At 32.8% G+C, this 24,027-nt stretch overlaps 2 protein-coding genes and 1 pseudogene across 3 annotated transcripts; 1 reads left to right on the top strand and 2 right to left on the bottom strand.

The window, feature by feature from the left end:
• Positions 1–409: 409 nt before the first annotated feature.
• Positions 410–3,025, bottom strand: LOC111404500 (annotated as a pseudogene).
• Positions 3,026–6,302: 3,277 nt separating this feature from the next.
• On the bottom strand, positions 6,303–10,132 carry LOC111403511. 2 transcript variants are annotated; one of them, XM_023032052.1, is made up of 6 exons: positions 9,979–10,102; positions 9,654–9,732; positions 8,687–8,942; positions 7,905–8,116; positions 7,129–7,396; positions 6,303–6,728 (listed from the first exon to the last, which is right to left on the bottom strand). In XM_023032052.1, exons 3-6 carry the CDS (start codon positions 8,936–8,938, stop codon positions 6,438–6,440), a joined length of 1,023 nt encoding a protein of 340 aa, XP_022887820.1. In that variant the 5' UTR covers positions 8,939–8,942; positions 9,654–9,732; positions 9,979–10,102; the 3' UTR covers positions 6,303–6,437. The 2 variants fall into 2 exon arrangements, with proteins under 2 accessions (XP_022887820.1, XP_022887819.1); XM_023032051.1 differs by lacking the exon at positions 9,654–9,732 and having other exon boundaries at positions 9,979–10,132.
• An 8,201-nt stretch (positions 10,133–18,333) lies between these two features.
• On the top strand, positions 18,334–19,073 carry LOC111404499. Its single transcript, XM_023033296.1, has 2 exons — positions 18,334–18,666; positions 18,795–19,073. The coding sequence occupies exons 1-2, from the start codon at positions 18,334–18,336 to the stop codon at positions 19,071–19,073; spliced, it is 612 nt and encodes a 203-aa protein (XP_022889064.1).
• The last annotated feature ends 4,954 nt before the right edge of the window (positions 19,074–24,027 follow it).

The raw sequence follows: 24,027 nt of genomic DNA, 5'->3' as shown, positions 1-24,027 counted from the left end.
AATTCTTGACAATGACAATTTCATTAATCCTTTGGAAGTTCAATCAATCATTCAATGTCACTCTTATCTTCACACTCCATAAACAAACTATTTATGAGATCATATGAATCAAGCAACTAATAGGACGACTCATAGCGTGAATTGAACAACATTGGACAATACAAAATAAAAATACAGTTAAAATGTTGTTCGCATATTGTTTAATGCTTTCATATACTACATACCAAACATACCCCAATCATTAATATAAAGCACCAAAAGGGAATAAAGACTAAAACCGTATATTATTTAATCTTATCATATACCACATACTAAACATGCACTAATCATTAATATGAAGCACCGAAGGGGAATTAAGGCTGAAAACATTCAATCACAAGAAGAGGGAATTCGTAAAGGAGAAAGGGCTTGAACACATATTAAATATGCTAACCTAAAATCGATATCTACCATAGTTTGCTTAAGAAATAGAAAGGACAAATAGCTTAGAGGATTTATCAGGCTGTTAGCCGTCTACAACATGCAAAATGGAGGCTCTGTAAAGTAACTAGAACACATTCTAAGAGATGACCAGCATCAGGAACCTCGTGATATTGGATCCACGGAAGTTGCTGGGATAAATACCGGCTCGGCTCAATTGATATTAACTAATCTTCGCATCCCTGCCAAAAGTGAACCAAGACCTCGTTATTATCCGGAAAAGGATTGCTTATATCTGTGGGATCAAATTCCCATTTGCCATAACCAACGATCAAGTCTCGATGTATAGACTCACAATTTCCCTGTTGCCTTATCTTTTCCCGAAAGACGAAATGGAGGCTATTAATAAGAAAAAGTGGTATGTTGGGTAAGATACGTCGGGCAATACTTGATAGCATCAAAGAATCTTGTCCATTGCATAGTGCAGTCAATAATGCAAACCAAACTTGCCATTATGTACTCTACGGGTAGAGGAATACATAGTGTTAGTCAGAGTAAATAAAGTACAAACTCAGAAGCAAGAGTATTTCAATGTTATGCAATATTTATCCCATCACTGCTAGGAGAAGCATGTCAAATTCATTACATATTGAAAGGTCAAGCTGAAAGATCAATTTAGAGCATGTTATACTAATCTTTAAAGGTATACTTAAAAGTAAATTAAGTTGCTTGAGAGTAACTTAAAAGGTATTTTCAAATTAGTAAATTTAACTTGAAGTTAAGAAGAAGTAACTAGTTAGATACTGTTTGGAAACAAAAGTAACTTTTAATTTATTTTGAAGTTTAGGCAAGCATGCTATACTGAAAGGTTAATCAGTTTAACAAGTACATCTACGTGGGAGTGGCAAATCTACCTGACCATCTCTTGTAGTTTTTGAAGATTGCTTTCAGATCTCCATATACACGCAGCTGAACGCATCCAGATTACCTTCCAGGATACTTAAAGAAGGGAACCATTTTTGAGTTATCCACCAGTGGAGCAACCATGGAGCATAATGTGTAATTCGAAACGTCCTTTGATATTGAACGAGCAGCTTCTCTCAGGATTCTCGTGCTAGCTTAGCAGGAAAGCAAGGCCACCAATAGTTAACAAATGGAACGACGAGGGCAGCTCCAGACAACCTTCAGTTATAGAAAAGTGAAAATTTTAAGAATTTGCTCGTAAGGAACACAAATGAACATCATTTAATGCTTCAATATAGTTGGATATTAGGTAATAGTTTATCATTGAGATTTTGTTATGCAGTCTAGTTTTCAAGCAGGACCCAGCAATTAAATGTACCTGTGTGATTTATGTTGGGTTAAAAGCACTTTTGGTCGCCCAACTCATGACGTAGTTTCACTTTGCTCGCCTAACCTTTTTGCTTCCAACATAAAGTTTAGGCACTCTGTCTCTCTCTATCTTCTGAGTTAATATTATGTAATCCAATATATATTAAAGCAACTTGAAACAATGATGAATTAAGCCTTTGGTAGAGACTGAGCAGAAGCGAAGATTTTCCGAATTTATTAGTCTACCTGTATTTAGGCAGCTATAAACTGTGCATGTTTCCATGGAGATGGCAAATATAGAAAACTTAGGCCCAAGTTGCAAACTGTCAGCTAGTTCCTGAATATCGATTGCTTCACTTTTCACTGAACGTGTGGGATTTGATTCACTTTCTCCATAACCTGCACGATCATAAGAGTTCCTGTAAAGAAGAGACAAAGAGAAGAAATACTATGATAAGCTAAGAAACTTGAAAGTCAACGAGCTGAGCAAGTAAAAAAGAAGATGAAGAAAAATGTGCAATTAAGCTGACAGCAAATGCAATAAACATTTTGTACGGAGAATTTTCATGACATATATCAAGTGGGGATAATCTCTAAGCTTATAACATTATTATGTTCGAGGAACACTGCTTAATATTCGTCAAATGGTGTAGGAAAGTTTAACATAATAGTTTCTAATGATTATTTTCACTGATTCATTGATCCTCTGCATATTTTTTTTTTAAAATAAATTTCGACTGTGGAATAAAAAAAACCAAATTATGTGTTTTCTAGTAGTTTGAAACAAAGGCTGCATATTGCATATGTGGTTTGAGTCCTACATAGGGTACACAAATCGGTTAAACAGGATAAAAAAGTAATGTTTGAAATGAATGGGCAACATCAAGAGAAGAAGCCTCAGCAACAAAAGCCAAAAAATATTCTATTACAATATTCTCATTCCAATGCTGCCAATTTCCTAGGACTTCGCATGGTAATTAGTTGCTTAAAAGTAAGTTCTACTTATCTTTAAGCTTAGCCAAACATGTTAAGGCATTGAAACTTAAGCAAGATAGATTTTTCATACTTCAGAAATTTGTAAATGGAAGCCCTTGGAGTCACCAACTCCAACTCCATGAGAAACAATGATATTGTGTTTTGCAACTTCCTTGGCAATGCCCCTCTCTTTGTAGGCTAAATGCCTTCCGTCGCTTAGTTTGACTCTATTTATGAAGATTTTTGCACATTTAAGCCTTTGATGAAGATAAAATCCAACATGCACATGAGGTGGCATCTTGAGAACTAGATGGATGGAGAATGTGAGATTAAAAAATAAAAAAATAAAGAGTTTGCATTTATGTTTAATATTATTTTTATTGAAGAATGTGTAATTAAAAATAATAGAGCGAAAAATATATTTTAAAAATAATAGAAATTAGCCAACCAGCCAAGGGCTTAAATTAAAAAACGAGTCCCAATGTAACAACCGAGACTTTTAGATGAAATGGTTCAACATGAGTCCTAAAAGTAAATAACGTAATTCATGGTGTGCCGGGGGGGCCAGGCGCCCCTCCAATAGGGGGGCACCATGTGTTCATTATGGACACCATTATGGTGTTCATAATGTACACCAATCACAACCCTAATTGCTCATTTACCTTGCTAGCCTTCTCCTTTCTTCAGTCAAGAGAAGAACACATTCACAAGCAGAAACCTCAATATAAACGACACCATGACATTATTTTCATAAAATTGTTGCATAAGGAAATTAAATATTGAATAACCCTTGCTCTCAAGTTTGAGGGTTTGCGAGGCGGGATAAATTAACCAACTATTGTGACTAAAAACTAGAGAAGTTGAGACACTAAGGATATTCTTCCCATTTTGAATCCATTAGAAGAACTAATTGACAATATTCCATTCAAGTCGGAGACAAAAAAAATTAAAAAGAGAGCCTCTTTGACGTAGGATGATGCAACTACTTTTGCCAAAAGCTATACTTTGTAGGAAAGGCACGATCTAGTCCTATAATCCCACTCAAATCACTATTCATCTAGGCCATTACTTCTAAGTATTCGGCTCCACCCTTTTGTTCAAGTGATGGGTCTACATCATTTATTTCTAATTTTATTTAGAACAACGTCTACTTTGTAAACATTCCAATTTTACCGTCTCCTTCTTCCTCTTCATGTCTTCACGTCACTGTCTTCCTCAACCTCTACCCAACCTCCTGCCCCCTTTCTCCACTCCTCTCCTGCTGTCTGGTAACATAAAATTCGACACGGTTAAATATGAAAATACTAATAAATTCGAGCACTCCTCTTAACAAGATGGAAATAAAAAATTCAATACTATCTAATTCACCAGCCAAAGGCACTAACAATTCCCCAAAAGTTACAAATCAAGATCATCAATTGTAATCTCATGTCATGGCAAGATCAAGAAACCCTGTAAGTCAAAAAGAATCCCATGAAACTAAAAGAGGATAAATTTACAAAGCGAGATAGGACCCTCTTGAACAGAGTGTGATCGAGTTTCCCTTATTCTTCCTAGTGAGATCTAGCTGATGTTGAATATTGTTATTCAAAATCAATAAAATTATGTGAAATGATGTATGGAATAAAAAGTGAAATTGGAAGCCGAAATGTTGGCCTATACGACCGCATAGGCCAGGAGGCTTGCCGTCGCATGGCCATTTGCAAGGCCTTTAGGCCATGCTATTAAATGATTTATGCGGCTGCATAGAACATTTTTGTAGCCGTCAAGTTTGAATTTCTGGTGGCCTTTCAAGTGTTTTTCACCACTTAGTGTAGCATAGATTGATGGCTATATATAGATGGTTGATAATCAATTAATATATATATATATATATATAGAGAGAGAGAGAGAGAGAGAAACATATAGCAACACTTGAGATTAATTCTCATTGCAAAAAGTATTGAAATTCATTTTTCTTCATATTCAAATCCCGATTCTGTGTTCTCAAGTTTTGAAAGATTTCACTAGTGTTTAAGTGTTAAATCATTTTCAAGGTTTGATAAATCATGCAAATCGTTTGTCAAGAATTCCTTTAAACATCAAATTCAATCCAAAAAGATGCAAATATCATTTAAGGACAACAATTACGCGTTTGAGCCTTCATTCTCAAATTTTTTCTTCTTGTTATTTTGTTATTTGTTTTTTTTCCATTCCCTTTGTGCGTATAATTTTCCAACAGCTGATGCGGCCGATATTTTCTTGGTATTATTTTGAGCTATTGCTTAGTAAATTATGGGTTTAATGGGGGTGAAATCGTGGAGAACTTTGCACGCCTAGCAGCAGTGTGAGACATTTCGAATTTGTCACCCCAGAAAAGGACATAATTTTGCACAATAACATGAGTAAAAGACGATAGACTGACATTGAAAATTGAAATCTTCTCCTCATTATTTTTCCGATGTGACGTTGAATCTTCAATCCTGTTTTGCAAATGCACTCACTCTCACCAACGTCATGAGTCTGATACATTGGATTAATGAGGAATCAATTGATTGAGATTTGTTGTCCTCATACTTGCTACAATTTTGATACATCACTATACATGTATAAAATAATAATTTAAAATCATGTCACTTGTATGGCAATATACCGGCACCTTGGTATTTCATAACATTATCCGATTGATAATGTGTTTGAAGTTCTAGTTGTAGATCGTTAAGGGGACATGAAAATGAAGGGAATATTATTAAGACAATAGAATTAAGGTATGTTAGAGTATATTGTTAGAAAAGTGTAATAATATATTGGTTATGTTATGTCCGATTCTATGTATTGAAAAATAATAAAAATAAAGTATTAAATTCCTTGTCAAATTAAAAGTAGACAAAAATAGAGTATGAAACTACTTGTCGTTCCTATACTCTAACAATACAAAAAATCAATTAAACAAGAAAACGAACGAAAATCCACTTCAAAAGTCAAGATCAATTCTTAAAGGCGAAAAAATGATAAAAGTATTAAACACGTCTTAAACAATAAATTCTAGATTGAAAACTAATTCTTAAGAAATTTCATGCAATATTATATAGTAAAAATACATGTCTCATTTATACACAATCAGTAATTATCAAGGATCTTGAATTTTTATGACCAGTTATTTTGAAAACAACGAGAAATTTGAGTTTTTATGAAATATTGAACTAAAAATATATATTTTTTCTATTGAGTTGCAATAAAGCTTTGAATTCATTTAGTAATATAAAATCATTTAGATTTAAATTTTGATTACCCGAGTTTTGCAACAACGGAAAAGGAAGAGCATGAAAATGAAAGTTCGACATAAAATAATTTTGGGCTCTAGTGTTTAAATACCTAATGCATCTTCGTGTAATGTATCTACAAAAAGAGATTATGGAGATTCGAATTTACTATTGATTTTTAAGGCATACCGAGAATCTGTAGTTAAAAAGTAGGAAAAAGTTATAAATTCACATATAAAATTAATTTATTGGCAGAATGTACAGTTAAAAATACGTTTGAGAAAAAATGAGTTTCAAAAATCTGTACCAAACATGGCTTTAATTTCTTGACAATAAGTGAATATTTATAGTAAAATACTTAGCATGCAACGAAAAAGGGTTATTCCTCTATAATACAAGAGTTTACTTATTATTATACAATGACATTAAGTCGTTCATGAACCAGTATAATGTTACAGACCATTGAATTTATGAAGAGATAAGTTCCTTAAAGATGGCTTCACATAAACCTGCTTTGTGGATCAACAGATGCCCAGCATCGGGAACTTCGTGATATTGAATCCAAGGAATTTGCTGGGACAAATATCGGTTCAGCTCGAATGGAATAAACTTGTCATCATATCCTTGCCAAATATGAACAGAGCCCTCATTATTAGGAAAAGGATTGCTTATATCTGAGGGATCGAATTCCCAATTGCTGTAACTAACAATCATGTCACGGTATAAACTCTCGTGAACACCTTGTTGTTGTACCTTTTCCTGAAAGACGAAATGATCATGAATTCTCTTATATAAATTTCAGAACATGTTGGCGTGTTGTACAGAATGTGTCTGAGCAGCATTATGGAAGGGAAAAAAAGTTAACCTTGTCAGTTATATGTCTAATATTGTTCAATACTATGTACCAAACATGTCGTTAGGTAATAAGTTACGGGTCCGTAGAATGTGTGCATAGAAAGAGCATTTGACCAGTAATTTAAACTTTGCCAAACATATGTTAAGCTCAAAAGTTTACTTACAAGTTTTTAAATAAACAACTTTTTATTGATCAAATTTTGGAAATTACTTATTTTTAAGAGTTACTTTACTAATTAGTAAATAACTAATCTAAACATGCTTGAAAATAAACGATTAGCTAAGTGGGAGAAGGTAAATCTACCTGACCATCGCTTGGAGCAGCCGACAACTGCTTTATGATCTCTATATCATGGTGGCTTAATGCGTCCATCTTACCTTCCATGCTACTTAAAGACGGGAACCATTTTTGAGTCATCCACCAGTAGAACAACCAAGGTGCATAATGTGCAATTCGCAATGTTCGCTGGTCTTGAAAGAGCATCTTCTTTAAGGTTTCTTGTGCTAGCTTAGTGGGAAAGCAAGGCCACCAGTAGTTAACAACTGGAACTACGAGGGCAGCTCCCGACAACCTTCAGTCATAGATCTCAAGTAAAACTTTCAAGTATTTGCTCATAAGGAACACAAATGAACATCTTTTCAATCAAGTGTGCCTGTGTGATTTACGTTAAACACTATTAGTCACCCAGCTTATAGTGTTGTTTCACTTTGGTTGTGGAACTTTTTTTGGTTCTAAATCAGCTATTGAACTTCCAATTTTTTTCTTTCAGTTTGAGCACTTTGTCTGCTGAATAAACAGAAACGCTGAAATGTCTAACAAAAGATATCATGTGGCATGGAAAATCCGTCAATGCATTGTTTATACTGTCCAAACGGTAAAAGAATCCGAAGATTTTTCAAAAGCCGACTAGTCCAAAATGCACTAAAGGATTTTCCATGTCATGTGTTAACTTATCCAACAGAAATATATGTAGTGCCTAACTGAAACAAAAATGAATACTCTGCGACTAATTTCGAGCCGTGATGACGCCTTTGGTAGATGGGAAGCAGAAGAGATGAAACCTGGTTATTATATTTTACCTGTGTGGTACATATTTTAGGCAGCCATAAACCGCATATGCTCCCAAGGAGATGCCAATCATAGAAAACTTGGGTCCAAGTTGCAACTTGTCAGCTAGTTCCTGAATATCGATTGCATCACTTTTCACTGAACGTTTAGGATTTGGATCACTTTCTCCATAACCTGCACGATCAAATGACAAGAGATATATCTGGAGCTCCTTCAAGAGTTCCTGGAAAGCAGAAAGGAGAGAAGAAAATTTATGATGAACGGTAAAATCAACGATCTATGCAGTAAAAATAGATAAGAAAAATGCGCTATGCCGTCAACTGCAAGTGCAATAAACATTTTGTACTGGAGAATTTTCCCACAACATATCAAGTGGTGATCATCTCTAAGTTGAAAATTAGTATGTTCTTGGATAACTAACTTATATTCACCCATCCTGGTAGAAACTAGAAAGATCGAAGACAATAATTTCTAAGATTATTAACCTCTGTGGATTTTATTCAAATGAATTTCAGCCATGTAATTAAAACCCCTAATCATGTGTCTTTAGGTTTGACGTCTTACGCAAAGGATAGGAAACAATTACGCCCACTTGGTTTTATAGACATCAAGAAAGCTCAACAACTTGGCATGGAAAATTAGAGTTCGTAATTTTAAAATTTTTGGTTATTTAAGTGATTGTTTACCTCAAGGATATTCCATTAACATCAAGTAGAGCTGGAGAAAATAGCCATATTGCCTTGGAAAATTAGATAAGAGAATTGAAACTTAGGCAAGATAGAATTTTTCATACATCAGAAATAGGTAAATTGAAGTCTTTTGAATCACCAAATCCATGAGAAATAATGATCTTGTACTTTGCTTCTTCCTTGGTGGTGCCCCTCTCTTTGTAGGCCAAATGCCTTCCATCACTTAGTTTGACTCTGGGTGAAGTCACTGGAGGGCCACCTGGAGAACCGCAGACTTTGGGAGGGGGAGGTCTCAGTGCTAGATAAGCATAGCCAGCAAAGCCGGCCAGTACTCCAACTACAATCGGGGCAATCATATCTCTGAACAACAGAAAAAGGTACTGTTTGCTTGATTATGTATAAAATGGAATCATAATTTGGCAGGGATAAATGAAACATTGGTCCCCACACTAGTGCTGGAGTAGCAAGTTGCGCTCAATCTTTCATTACAGTTACACGAGCAGTCCAATAAAGATAGATACAATCAAAATCTTCAGTGACCCTCATGGAACATACATACATCACTTCAAATTTCAAATCCAAGTTGGGAGAAGTTGGATCCATGAGGAAACGTGACGATTTAACATAGATTTCGTCGTTTTGCATCACTGGGGACTCACTGTGCTACAACAATAAAACGTTGATGACCATCTTGCTACTCAAACAACATGATGAGCAACAATTGTCCAAATTTCCCTTATGTGATAACAGGTAAGGCAGTACTCTTCACACATAAATTTTATACAGCAATGTACACAAATACTATCAGAGAGAGTTCTATAGACAGAAATCAGCAGCACAGCGGCTTTGAATCTTGAAAAAAGAAAATAAGCCAAAGCACCTCTTAAAATGCTTCTTTTTAGATATAAAACTACTAGATAGCTTTCCTACACCATATCCACAAAAATTCTGCAACTTTATACCTTGATTAATAATAACATTAAAGCTGGCATTAAATTGACAAGACCCACAAGGAGCCAGTTGTTTCCCTATGCTTTATTTACGTCTAATTTGTTCATATTCCAAGATTACCGTTGTCTTCTTCTTCACGTTCACCGACCCCCTACCCCACCTCCGGCTACCCCGCACCCTTCTCACTCTATCACCTAGTCTGTCATACAAAATTTTAACAATTCACACTTAAAAACCCTTCTAAGGGAAGAATGCCCAAATGGTTATAAATCCACAAGCCTACACAATTAGGTGATTACAAACTACACTACAATTCCTCAAAAGTTAAAATTCAAGATCATCAAATGTAATCACGTATGATATCATGGCAAGATCAAGAAACCTAGAAATCAAAAAGAAACCCATCTAATTAAAAGAGGATAATTTACAGAGAGAGAAAACCCACTTGAAGATAGTTTGATTAAGGTCCCTCTTTGCTTGGGCTTCCTAGGGTGCGCTCTAGCTGATGCAGCAGATAATTTCTTAGGACTATTATTACCACCATTCTGCAATGATTTATATGGGTAATTTTAGAGTAGAAACGTTTGACACGCTTAAAACGCTATATCAGTAGTGTGGGACACTTGGAATTTGGCTGCTATAGAAAATTTGCATTATAACACGAGAGAAGGACGGACTTGGTGAGTAGAACAAATAAACGTTTGAAATTTATTAAAGTTTTCTCCAATATGGACCGACCATATTCTCTTCCCGAGCATGAACAGGTGATATTCACTGATTTAATTGATAATTAAGTTCATGTTTTGTACAAATTCTTTATCATTTTTTTAAAAATTTATTTTAACTAAACATTCTTCGGAAAAAAAATTGCACATAGATCTATAATTTCTTCTTACCTTTTAACCATACACGCTAAAAAAATTAATTACACAATTTAATATTATTATTTTTTTAAAATACATAAAACAAACCATGACATTGACAATCAATCGATCTTTCTTCTTCTTGACACCCGTCCGCATTGACCCACCCCACACCCACCCGTAAAGGTGAAAAGCTTTTGAATTGTGAGTTTAATTTCTTCAATCCCCATTTTTGTGTTTGTTTTTCATCTTCATAGAGTCAATTCGTGTGACCTATAAATATATTTAGTTGATTTTTTTTAAGGAATATTGATGTGAGAATAAATAATTTGACTATAAAGGAGCGAGTCAATCGTCAACCTTTTATTTTATGTTGAAGAATCAATCTCTATTTACAGTGGATCAGTGATCGATGCCTAAATCTCATTCTTAGCCATTACATGTGAACTTTCATGAGTTTAATTTCTTCAATCCCCATTTTTGTGTTTGTTTTTCATCTTCATAGAGTCAATTCGTGTGACCTATAAATATATTTAGTTGAATTTTTTTAAGGAATATTGATGTGAGAATAAATAATTTGACTATAAAGGAGCGAGTCAATCGTCAACCTTTTATTTTATGTTGAAGAATCAATCTCTATTTACAGTGGATCAGTGATCGATGTCTAAATCTCATTCTTAGCCATTACATGTGAACTTTCATGAGACAGTTAATTTAACATATATCAAAGCTTCTTTGTGAAGTAAAAATACTACAAACAATCTGATGACACTAAAAAAAATCATCACAAATTATAGGGTATGGCACACGACATCCAAATCAAAGCTGCAGATCATCACAATATAGTATAACAACTTTGTGTCATTTTCCTATGTATTCACTGGCCAACTAACCTTCTATTGCATTATGCATAAACTTAGTAGTGTCATGCAAGACTCTGATCAAACAAATAAATCACAAACACGTTTTCCATGTATATAATTACCTAGAACAAATTACCAAAAGAATTATGGCGGTAAAGGTAATCTAAAATCCTATTTGTAGTGGCTTATTTTACCTCTCTAAAATGCCACTAGGCCCCCAGCTTGTTTTATAGTAAATTGTTGTCTTTTCACTTTCAACCAAACACAGATTATGTAATCGTGTTGAATATTTTATGAAACTTTAAAACTAGAAACTTTAGAGATTGAAAATCTAAATTCCTTTATTGTTAAGATCATTCATGTCAAATCACCAAGAAAATTAATCATGGGAACATATTTTAATTCTTGGGAATGATTCTTTATTGCTAGATCTTAATTCCGAATCTTGAATCTTGAAAATCAACTGTAATCTCTTCATGCTTGACTTCTTAATCTTTAACCTTGTATTTTGCCTTATTTGATTCTTGAATTCTTGTTCTATAATCTTGATTATTGATCTTGACTGTGGATTTTAGATCTTCCTATTCAATATGCTTTCTCTTATATTCTTGTGTTGATGGAAAAACACAAAGGATGAAAATCTTGTATGAATTATCTTGTCACTACACATATAATTCAACCCACGCTTTGTTTAGATGCCCTAAGTCCAATTATAGAATTTTTTATTAGATTGCTTTAATTTTGAGTTTAACTTTAAGATAGTCTTCATACACAATTAATTACATATATAGGCCCACATAACATATTAATTATTTTCCAACACTTTAATATGCCATAATAAAAAACAGGCAACACGAAACACTTAATGACGGTGCCACTAACTCTATAAATTAGAAGGCTTTCTCGTTACTATTAGATGATTTATTTTGGCATATATATCAATGCTTTTGATTGAAGAAAAGCCGTCACAACAATCTGACCGCACTAAACTTTGTTGCAAAAGAGATATCTAAGGGGGTGTATTCAATTGAGACTTTTGAAAATTTTGATGAACTTTTTTTTAATTGATGGTTTCTACAGATTTCATGATTTTTTTTAAAAAATTTCGTATAGAATTAGTGGAAGTCTTTCAGAAAACATTTATAGACTTTTGTAGAATTTTAAAAAAATTTAAAGTTTTTTATTTGAAATAAAATTCACGTGGATCTGTGGAATTCTCACATACGATATATTGATTCATACAATTCCCCTTCCTATTCCCTTAAAATAAAAAAATAAAAGAATAAAAATTTAAAATCTTAATTAAATATATAGTAATCAATAAAAAAATAAATTTAATAGTCAGTATTATTAATATTATTTACTTTAAAGAATAAATAAAAAATCAATATATTTAAATTTAATTATAAGTTTGTCTATATAAAATTAAAATAGACATTTTTCACCAAAAAAAATGAATGACAAAAGGAAAAACAAAGTTATAAGAATCTAATTTAATTTTTTCTTAGAAAATAGAGATAAATAATAAAAGAGAAAAAGAAAAATAGAAAAAATAAATTTTATTCATAACTCTAATGTTCGTAGAAAGGAAAATGAAAGAGAAATATTTTAAAAACATTAACTTCTTTTTCTTTTTCTTCTTCTTTTTTTTTTTGTGAAAATCTCCCAAAATCTTGTGATTAATGAAAGACAAATTTTAATATTTTATTTAGTACTTTTTGCTTAAAAGTTAGTAATTGGAGACTTTAATAAAAATTTCTAAAAGTCATTAAAATTTGAATATCTCAAGACTTTAGAGATTTGTTTTAATTGAATACACCGTGACTCATAGAGATTTTTTAAAAGTTTATAAAAGTCTTAATTGAATATACCTATATTTTCGGAGAGTCTCAAAAAGTTTACATTGAACATCCTTAAACTTTTTAAATCTTAAAAAATCATTAAAAGTTTTAATTGAATACACCCCACAAATGACAACCTGCAAACGACCGCCGTAGAAATGTAAAGTAAGTCAACTTATTGCCAAAAATTTATTTATAAACACAGTATTCACCACTGCAAAGCTTGAGAGACTTGCCCCTGTTTGGCCCCCATTAAATTTTAATCCGTTACATTCTATTTCTCTCTCTCCTATTTTTAAGCACACAATCTTCCATAAAATAATATTACACGTAAATCAAAAAAAATTCTTCTTTTTCAACCATTCATTTTTCTAAAAAATACTATTTCTACCATTTTCATTTTCAGAAAATGGGGACCAAACGGGGCTAAATAAATCTAGAACTCCTTTCAATGCACTTAATTACTTGAAACACTTATATTAAAAGGATAATTGTAATAGTGTACCTCAAAAGCCCTGTACCACAAAAATCTTTATGGAGCTGTAGAGGTAGCCTCCTACCAACATACATCAAGAAAAACTTCAGTGGGTAACTTATATCCCCTTTTGGAGACATCATCACAAGTCTTCCATTGTACCACTGCATGTAAGGTAACTTCGCTTACATTTATTGTTAGCTTTATTTATGCATTTCATACTATTGTGAATCGGAGGCCATTGTGGAACAATATCATGGAGTTTAATTAGGATTGTTCTTTGCCTTGGTTGATTTTGAAAAATTTTAACAATGTGTTTAAATTTGATGAAAAATACTATTGTGAATCGGAGGCCATTGTGGAACAATATCATGGAGTTTAATTATGATTGTTCTTTGCCTTGGTTGATTTTGGGAAATTTTAACAATGTGCTTAAATTTGATGAAAAATGTAATGGAGCAAACATTACCCTGTATGAGATGAAAGTTGTTGAAAATTGTTGCCTAAATATTGGACTCACGGACATGAGATCTATTGGGTGTTTTTACACTTGGACAAAGATCTCAATTTGGAGCAAACTTGGTTGAGTTATGGTGAATGATGTTTGGGTGCAAGCGGGATTTAATACTCATGCTGATTTTCTACCTTCGGGGTGCCTTTCTGATCACTCATCGTGCATTGTATCACTTTTATGTCCCAGAGAGAAGCAAGAAGAAGCCATTTAGGTTATTTAATATGTGGACTAATCATGATAAATTCCATGATATAGTAAATTGTTGGGAACAAGAAATAAGATGAACGAAGCAATTCATATTTTGTAAGAAGTTGCATAGTCTTAAAGAGGAGCTAAGAAGTTTAATGAGAAGCATTTTGCACACATCTCCACTAGGGCCAAAAAGGCAGCTTTGGCTTTGAAAGAGGCACAATAGGAATTGCATGATGATTTTCTTAATATTGAACTACAAAGTAAGGTGGCAAGCATTAGAAAAGTAGCCATGGATCTTTGTGAAGCAGAATGGAGTTTCTATTACCAACAAGCTAAATGTAAGTACTTAAAGAATAGTGGCTAGTGCACAATGTTCTTTCATTCAGGAGTCAAGTGGAACTCTAAAATGAATTACATTGCAACCGTGCTCAAAGAAAATGGAACATACACCTCTTCATTAGGGAAAGTGGTCAATGTGTTCATTCATTTCTATAGTGACTTACTTGGAAAAAATAGCCCAGGGAAGGCCATAGAAATTGATATCTTGAAGAGTGGCTCAGCGTTATCAGAAAATCATGCTATGGCACTAACACGGGATGTTTTAGAGAAAGAGATCAAAGAAGCATTATTTTTGTATTGGGGATGATAAATCGTTGAGCCTAGATGGATATACATCTTGCTTCTTCAAAAAGTATTGGAACATTGTCGGAAATGAGTTCATGGGAGCAATTAAAGAATTCTTTAATTCTAGTTCCCCCTTAAGCAAACAAATCACATGGTCATTGCTTTGGTTATTAAAGCAAATCATTCTACTTTCATGGGAGATTATACACCAATAACATGTTGCAATATGTTTTATAAGGTCATCACCAAGATCCTTGCTACAAGACGAGGGCCAATTCTTGGAACAATTATTGACCAAGCACAAGCCGCATTTGTAGAGGGAAGAGGCATGATGGCAAGTAAATCCTTTTTCCCCCCCCCCCCCTATTGTTTGTCCTATGCCTTGAATATTTCTAAAGATTGTTGAAGGGTACAATCGAAAATAGTGAGTTCGACTACCATCCTAATTGAGGCCCCTTAAAGATTACACACTTGGGTATCTGTGAATGACTTGATGCTTTTTGCAAGAGGAGATATTATTTCGGTGAGTATCTTGATGGATTGTTTATCAAAGCTTGGAGACACATTGGGATTAAGGATGAATGCTAGCAATCTAGCTTGTATACAGCAGGTATTCATGGGCAAGAATTAGAGGAAATTTTTGGGTTAACAAATATACCCAAGGGATCTATGCCATTTCGCTATTTGGGTATTCTTCTTGTGGCCGAAAAGCTTAAAATCAGCTCCTATGATTCATTCCTTAACAAATTCTCAGCTTATATTAGAGCTTGGAAAAAGTCTTTACTTTCATATACGAGGAGAGCAGAACTTGTTAGAGCCGTCTTATAAGGTGTGGAATGTTTTTGGTTATCCATCTTTCCCATTCTGGCTACAGTTGCTTTAAGGATCAATAGTTTATGTCAAATTTTAATTTGGAGGTTCCAAAAAACTGTTGGTTGTTTGGAAAATTATTTACCTACAAAAAAATGAAGTAGGACTTGGATTTAGAGATATCAAATGTTGAAATGTGGTGTTATTTATTAAAGTCCTTTGAAACATTCATGAGAAAAGGATACTCTTTGGGTTAAATGGGTAAGTCATGTCTACATTTGTGGGAAGGATATATAGGACTACATGCCAAGAAGGATGATTCTCCACTGTTTAAAAAGATGCTGGAAATCAGCATCCAACTTATGGGGCCTAAACATATAGCACGGGCAGCCATGGACAGGCTGCTAAACTGGTTAGCTATGGGTCAGTTTTGGGTTACAGCATCATATGATTTTTTCAAGCTGAATGACTGTGGAGGTTTGGAGGCCTTACATTACTCCTAAACACTCATTTATTTTATGGTTGGGTGCCAAATCTAAGTTACTTGTTATGGACTTATTGACACACCTTAATATTGATGGAACTTGTGTACTCTCTGGGTCACAAGCTGAGATAGCCAAGACAGGACAGCATTTACTTTTCAATTACTCATTCACCTCATGCATTTGGGCGGAGATCCAAGCTTGTTTGGGAATCAAAAGATCAGCGACAATGTTACTTAGTACGTTGAAAGGGATTAAAAATGAAGCTTGGGAAACATGTTGGCAAAGAAAAGTCAAAAGGATTGCACTTGCTAGTACCATCAACCACATATGGACGGCGTGGAATAGAAGAATATTTTAAGATCTTAGAAAAGTCAAGAGGATTGCACTTGCTAGTACCATCTACCACATATGGACGGAGCGGAATAGAAGGATTTTTTAAGATCTTAGACCACACTTGGATAGCATTGCAAGACGGACCAAAGCACATGTAACAAGGTTATATTTTCTTTGTATTCACATGATTTGATTCATTTTGAGTCTTTAGCATTAGGTCCCTAGTTTGAACATCTTTTCAATTTTGTTGTCCACAAATGTTTGGAGAGTGTATACGTCAATTGATCATTGTTTGCGCAATGTACTTGTTTATGAGTTTTGATCAACATAATTTTACATTTACGAATCAAAAATGGAAAGTTGTGGACTCCATCGTCCCGATGTAAAAAGGTTGGGGACATATAATTGATTCTCCTATTATATGACTCAAGACAATTTTGTTTTTCTTCTTGAGTCGAATGTTATGACTATTGAAAAGACATTATTGAAAGGTGAAAACTTGATCCACCTTAATGGTGCGATTGTTGAGGTATTGAAGATAGCCTTTTAATGATAGTTCATTTACTTGGTGGATTGATCGTGATTATTTGGTACAATATATTTTTTGTTATTAATAGAATAAAAAAATTGTTACAAGATGAGAATATGTCTATTGGTGCTACTACTAGTAACTTTAAAGGACTTATTTCATTTTTCGGAGCATATAGAGAAATTGAATTTGAATCTGACAAGAATACTCCTAAAGAAATTGCTATTCAAGTCGAAGTTGAACTTATATTTCATGTACTAACTGTAGAAAGAAGCACTTTTGATCAAAATGTGAATAATCTGATAAAACATGTTGGAATTTTTTTTAGAGTTTAATAATTATTATTTATAGTTGATTAAGCTCGTTCTTCACCAAAAGTAAAGTTTGAACAATTTTGAAAATACGAAAATACTTTTTAAATTTTTGTTTGATTTAAAAAATTGCAAATTGCAGATGATTGTTAGAAGTGTTGAAAAAATTATGACAAGAATTAAAATATTGATAAGCACGAGTTTATTTTTTGAGCTGCAAATTGTTAAAAATTGTTTGCAAGAAGACATCAATAATGTAATTGAACTTTTAAACTATGTAAAAATGACGGTTATATTTCAAATGCATGGATTGCTTATAGAATATTATTGATATATTAGTTACAATTGCATCTGTCAAGACTACCTTCTCAAAGTTGATGTTGAAAATCCTAATTTTTGTCTATAATGTCAAAAAAAAGGTTGAATGAATTAATCATGATGTTTATTGAAAAAAGTTCTAAAACAAATTGATTATAGTAGCATAGTTGTTGATTTCCTATCAAAAAATTATAGAAACAAAAATTTAATCTAGACATTTGAAGCATTAAATATTGTAAGTTTGAATATTTTTTATTTAATAAAAATTATTATTATTTTATTATTTTTAATTATATAATTAGGGGACCGTTTGTAAAATTGGTCTAAGGCCCCTACACGGTTATTATAACTCTAGCTTGTGATGATAATGAAATTTGTGTTGTAAAATAATGAGATAATTATTGATAATTATTTAGTATTATCATGATACATGGATAAGTCTTATCTATAGTTTAGAAAATCTATTTTATTCCAATTGTAACTCTTATTTTGGACCTTATAAATATAGGACATTGATCCATAATAATATACAATTGAGTTTTAACTCTTTATTTCTTCTCTTATTTTCTCTCTTCCCTTTAATTTTATATCACGTTATCAGCACGATAACTTAATTTTTTAAAGTTTGGAGAAGTTAATCAAATGGCAAACATCACAAAACTTAAGTTTGCTGCACTTGATATCTCTGGCAAAAATTATTTATCATGGGTATTTGATGCTGATATCCATCTTGTCTCAAAAGATTTAGGAGAGACAATAAAAGAAGGAAATAAAGAATCCCTACATGATCGTGCAAAAGCACTCATCTTCCTTCGTCATCATCTTTACGATGGACTGAAAATTGAATATCTTACTCAAAAAGATCCACAGGTTCGTTGCAAAAAATTAACTGAAAGATTTGATCATCAAAGGACTATAGTCTTTCCCAAAGCCCGTTATGAATGGATGCACCTTCGTTTGCAAAACTTCAAAACTGTTAGCGAGTACAATTCTGAATTGTTCAGAATATGTTTAAAATTGACATTGTGTGGAGAAAAAAAACTGATGAAGATATGTTGGAGAAAACTTTTTCCACATTTCACACTTCGAATGTGCTTCTGCAGCAGCAATATCACGAGCATGGTTTCAAGAAGTACTCAGAACTTATATCTTGTCTGCTTGTTGCTGAACAGAATAATGAACTGCTGATGAAAAATCAATGGTTACGTCCAATTGGTTCTGTACCATTGCCTAAAACAAATGGTACTGCATTGTCTGAAACAAATGCAATATCAAGAAAAGGACACGGACGTGGACGTGGACGTGGACGTGGATGTGGACATGGATTTGGACGTGGACGCGGATGTGCACGCGGAGTAAACGATGGACGAAATAATCAATAAAGTTATCAACAATAAGGCAACAATTTCAAAAGATACAAAGTAAATGAAAGTAGCACACCTGAAAAGGTACATGAAGAAAGTTGTTTTAGATGTGGAATGAAAGTGCATTGGACACGTACCTGTCGTATGGCAAAATACCTTGTGGATCTCTACCAAAAATCAATTAAGGGAAAGGGAAAAGTGGAGACAATTTTGCTGACTATGATGGTCCAATTGATGTGACTCATTTGAATGTCTCCGATTTCTTTACTGATCCAAATGAAAATATTGACCATTTGATTGGGAGTGGTGTGATGGAAGATATAGATTAGTTTTTTTTTTTTTTTTTTATGTTTCTAGTATTTCCCTTTATTTTAGAAATTTAGTTTAAAATATATTTTTACTTTTCGCAAAAATTTTGAACTTTATTATCTATCGTTAATATCACAGTATTAATTATGCTTATCATTTTGAATTTAAATTCAAGTTTTTTTAAAAAATATATATATCTATTTTGTTATATTGATAGATTCATGATGGATTGTCAAGACGCCTGTTTGATTGATAGTGCAACTACATATACTATTCTTCAAGACAAAAAATATTTTTTGGACTTAACCTTAAAAAAGAATAATGTCAATACAATATCAAGTGCATCGAATATCGTTGAAGGCTATGGAAGTGCTTGTATTATTTTACCAAATAATACAAAATTATATATTAACGATGCACTTTATTCTAGCAAATTCAAAAAAAAATTTGCTTGATTTTAAAGATATTCGTTGCAATGGATATCATGTTGAGACGACACAAAAAAATAATATCGAATATATTTGTATAACTTCTTTTGTATTTGGTCAAAAGTAGATAAAAGAAAAATTTCACGCACTCCCATCTGGCATGTATTATACATTTATAAAAATGGTTAAATCAAATAATGTCACGAACCAGAAGTTTGTTGACCCAAAAAAAATTTTACACTTTGGAATGATCGATTTGGACATCTAGGAGTTATAATGATACATCGAATAATAAATAACTCACATGGACATCCTTTAAAGAACCAGAATATTCTTTTACCTAATGATTATCCATGTGTAGCTTATTCGCAAGGCAAGTTAGTCATTAGACATTCAATTACAAAGGTCAATATTGAATCTCCAACTTTCTTGAAAAAGAATTCATGGAGATATATGTGGTTCAATACACCCACCATGTGGACCATTTCGTTATTTTATGATATTAATTGATTCTTTCACTAGATGGTCACGTGTTTGCCTACTTTCCACTAGGAGTGTAGCCTTTGTTAGACTACTTACTCAAATTATAAAATTACGAGCACAATTTCTCAATTACTTAATTAAAACTATTAACCTTGACAATGCTGATGAATTTAGATCACAAGCATTCGATGATTATTGTATGTCAAACGGGGTTGTAATTGAATATTTAGTTGCACATGTCCATACACAAAAATGATTTGCCAGAGTCGTTTATTAAGCGTCTACAACTTATTGCTAGACCATTACTTATGAAAACAAAACTCCCAACTTCTGTTTGGGGTCATGTCATACTACATGCTACATCATTGGTTCCTATTAGACCAGCTGCCTATTATTAATATTCACCTTTGCAACTAGTATTTGATTATAAACCTGATATTTCTCACCAACGGGTCTTTGGTTGTGCTGTCCAAGTTCCTATTTCACCCCCCACAACATACTAAAATGGATCCTCAATGAAGACTTGAAATTTATGTGGGTTTTGATTCACCATCAATTATTAGGTATCTTAAACCTTTAACGGGTGATTGATTTACTGAACGTTTTGTAGATTGTCATTTTGATGAAATGACTTTCCCAACTTTGGGAGGGGAAAAATTACATCATGAAAAATAAGGTAAAATTTCTTGAAATGAAACAACTCTATCTCATTTTCATCCCCGTAACAATCAATGTAAGCAAAAGGTTGAAAAAATCATTCATTCGCAAAGAGTTGCAAATCAATTACCTGATATATTTGTTGACACAAGAAAGGTGACAAAGTCATATGTTCCATCAGAAAATATTCCAGCAAAAATTGATGTCACTGTAGGACAATTTGCTGTAGCAAATGAATCTCAAATGCACTAGAAGTATGGTCGACCAGTTAGTTCAAAAGACTCTGTACCTCAAAAAGAAAAGTACATGAGAAAAATCAACCAAAAATTTCAGAAAAAGTTACATTAGAAAAGATTGATCAATCAAATATTGAAAATACGGTTCTTGAAAAATCACAAGTGTCCGAAAATAATGAGATTTTAATAAATTATATGTTATCTCATAAATTATGAGAATGAAATAATGTTGTTATAAACTATTTTTGCTTTTGATGTGGCTCTTGATATTATACAGAATGAGGATCCTGAACCACAATCAGTTAAAAACTGTCAAAATAGAAATGATTGGCCAAAATAGAAAGAAGCCATACAGGGGGAATTGAATTCTTTAGAGAAACAAAAAGTGTTTGGATCTATGGTTCGAACACCTAAAAATGTAATCCATGTTGGATACAAATGGGTCTTTGTACGAAAGAGAAATGAAAATAATGAAATCACAAGGTACAAAGCTCGACTTGTAGCTCAAGGTTTCTCACAAAAATCAGGAATTAATTATGATAAAACATATTCTCTCGTAATGGACACAATTACTTTTAGATTTTTAATTAATTTGACCGTATCACAAAAGTTTGATCTGCGCCTTATGGATGTAGTAACTGCATATTTGTATGGTTTACTTGATAGTGACATATATATGAAAGTCCTCGAAGGACTTAAGATACCAAAAACAAACGATACATGCCCGAGAATTATATTCTTAATTAAATTGCAAAGATCATTAGATGGATTAAAACAATTCGGACGCATGTGGTATAATTCTCTTAGCGAATATTTGTTGAATGAGGATCGTCATGCCCATGTGTTTTCATAAGGAAAACAAATAGTGGATTTGCAATTATGACCGTTTATGTTGATGATTTAAATTTAATTGAAACTCCTAAAGAACTCAACAAAATTGCTGACTATTTGAAAAATGAATTTGAGATGAAGGATTTGGGAAAAACCAAAATCTGTCTTGGATTGTAGATTAACATTTCGAAGATGGATTATTTGTTCACCAATCTACATTTACAGAAAAAGTTTTAAAACGTTTTTACATGGATAATGCACATCCATTGGCATCACCTATGGTTGTTCGATCACTTGATGTGAAAAAAAATCTATTTCATCCACTTGAAAATGGAGAAAAAGTTCTTAGTCCTGAAGTACTATATCTTAGTGCAATTGGAGTATTATCTTATCTTACAAATTGCACTCGACCTGACATAACGTTTTTCTATAAATCTCCTTGCAAGATATAGCTCTACACCAACTCAAAGACATTGAAATGGTGTTAAACATATTTTTCGTTACCTAAAGGGTATTATTAATTTGAGATTATTTTATTCTCAAAAGTTAGGATCTGCTTTAGTGAGATATGCAGATGCAGGTTATCTATCTGACCTGCATAAAGTTAAATCACAAACAGGTTATGTGTTTACACGTGAAGGAACGACTATATTATGGAGATCTGTGAAGCAATCTTTAAATGCTCCACCTTCAAATCATTCTAAAGTTATTCTAATCTATGAAGCAGACCAAGAATGTGTATGGTTGAGAAACATGACCCATCATATCCAAGCATCATGCAGATTAATTTCAAGAAATGATAGTCCAACAATTTTGTACGAAGATAATGAATCTTGTATTGCACAACTCAGAGGAGACTATATCAAAGGTGATAGGACAAAACATATTTCTCCAAAATTCTTTCATACACATGAGTTTCAAAAGAATGGCGATATCGATATCCAACAAATTCACTCAAGTGACAATGTGGCCGATTTATTCACAAAAGCACTGTCAATATCTACTTCGAGAAATTAATTCATAAGATTGGAATGCGTCGACTCAAAGATTTTCAGTGATCAATATCAGGGAAAGTAGCTGTACTTTTTTTCCTTAACTTAGGTTTTGTCCCACTGAATTTTTCTAGCAAGGTTTTAGTGAGGCAGCATTTATTTTTAGTACTTAAGAATAACTGTACTCTTTTTCCTTTGTTTGATTTTTTTCCCATTAGATTTTTATCAAACAAGGTTTTAACGAGGCAGATATTGTACAAATAATCATCAAAGGGGGAGTGTTGTAAAATAATGAGATAATTATTGATGATTATTTAGTGCTATCATAATACATGGATAAGTCTTATCTATAGTTTAGAAGATTTATTGTATTCCAATTATAACTCTTATTTTGGATCTTATAAATATAGGACATTGGTTCATAATAATACACAATTGAATTTTAACTCTTTGTTTCTTCTCTTATTTTCTCTCTTTTGTTTAATTTTATAACAAGTTGAGAGTTTTTAAACAGATTATGTAAACAACATGCTCATGATGAATGATGTATTCGTATTTGTACTTGTAAAAAGATGGTAGAGCCTCCACACCAAATTTGGTGCAATTATTTTGTCCAATATATTAAATTCCTTGATCTACAATACAACTTGGTCTACTTTACGAGTTGGGGGTACTTTACATAAACGAATGTTCCTGTGATATTTGTCAGAATAGGATAGAACACCTTGATAGAGTTAGTACAATTGTATTAACCTATATTCAAAATCTTTGATTTTTTAAAGCGTCTACTTTACGTTGTGGATTATTTGCCAAGTCAAACAAATGAGTTTGTATCGAGATATGGAGAGTTTTCTCAACGTAAAATGTCTTGTTGCATTTATTTAAACTATGTCCTCGTGTGTACGACATTTACATAGCCTTACTTAAAGCTTCAAGTACAATAATATGTTGGCTTGTTTTGATATAGTACTGAGTTTAGAACCAACACTTAGTTCAAATTATAGTTATAAAGGTAAGGTTCTTGATATTCGTTGGA

This window comes from Olea europaea, chromosome 11 (assembly GCF_002742605.1).
Source record: "Olea europaea var. sylvestris chromosome 11, O_europaea_v1, whole genome shotgun sequence".
Lineage (NCBI taxonomy): Eukaryota > Viridiplantae > Streptophyta > Magnoliopsida > Lamiales > Oleaceae > Olea > Olea europaea.
Note: the sequence above shows the minus strand (reverse complement) of the source record. Positions and strands in the feature narration are given on the sequence as shown.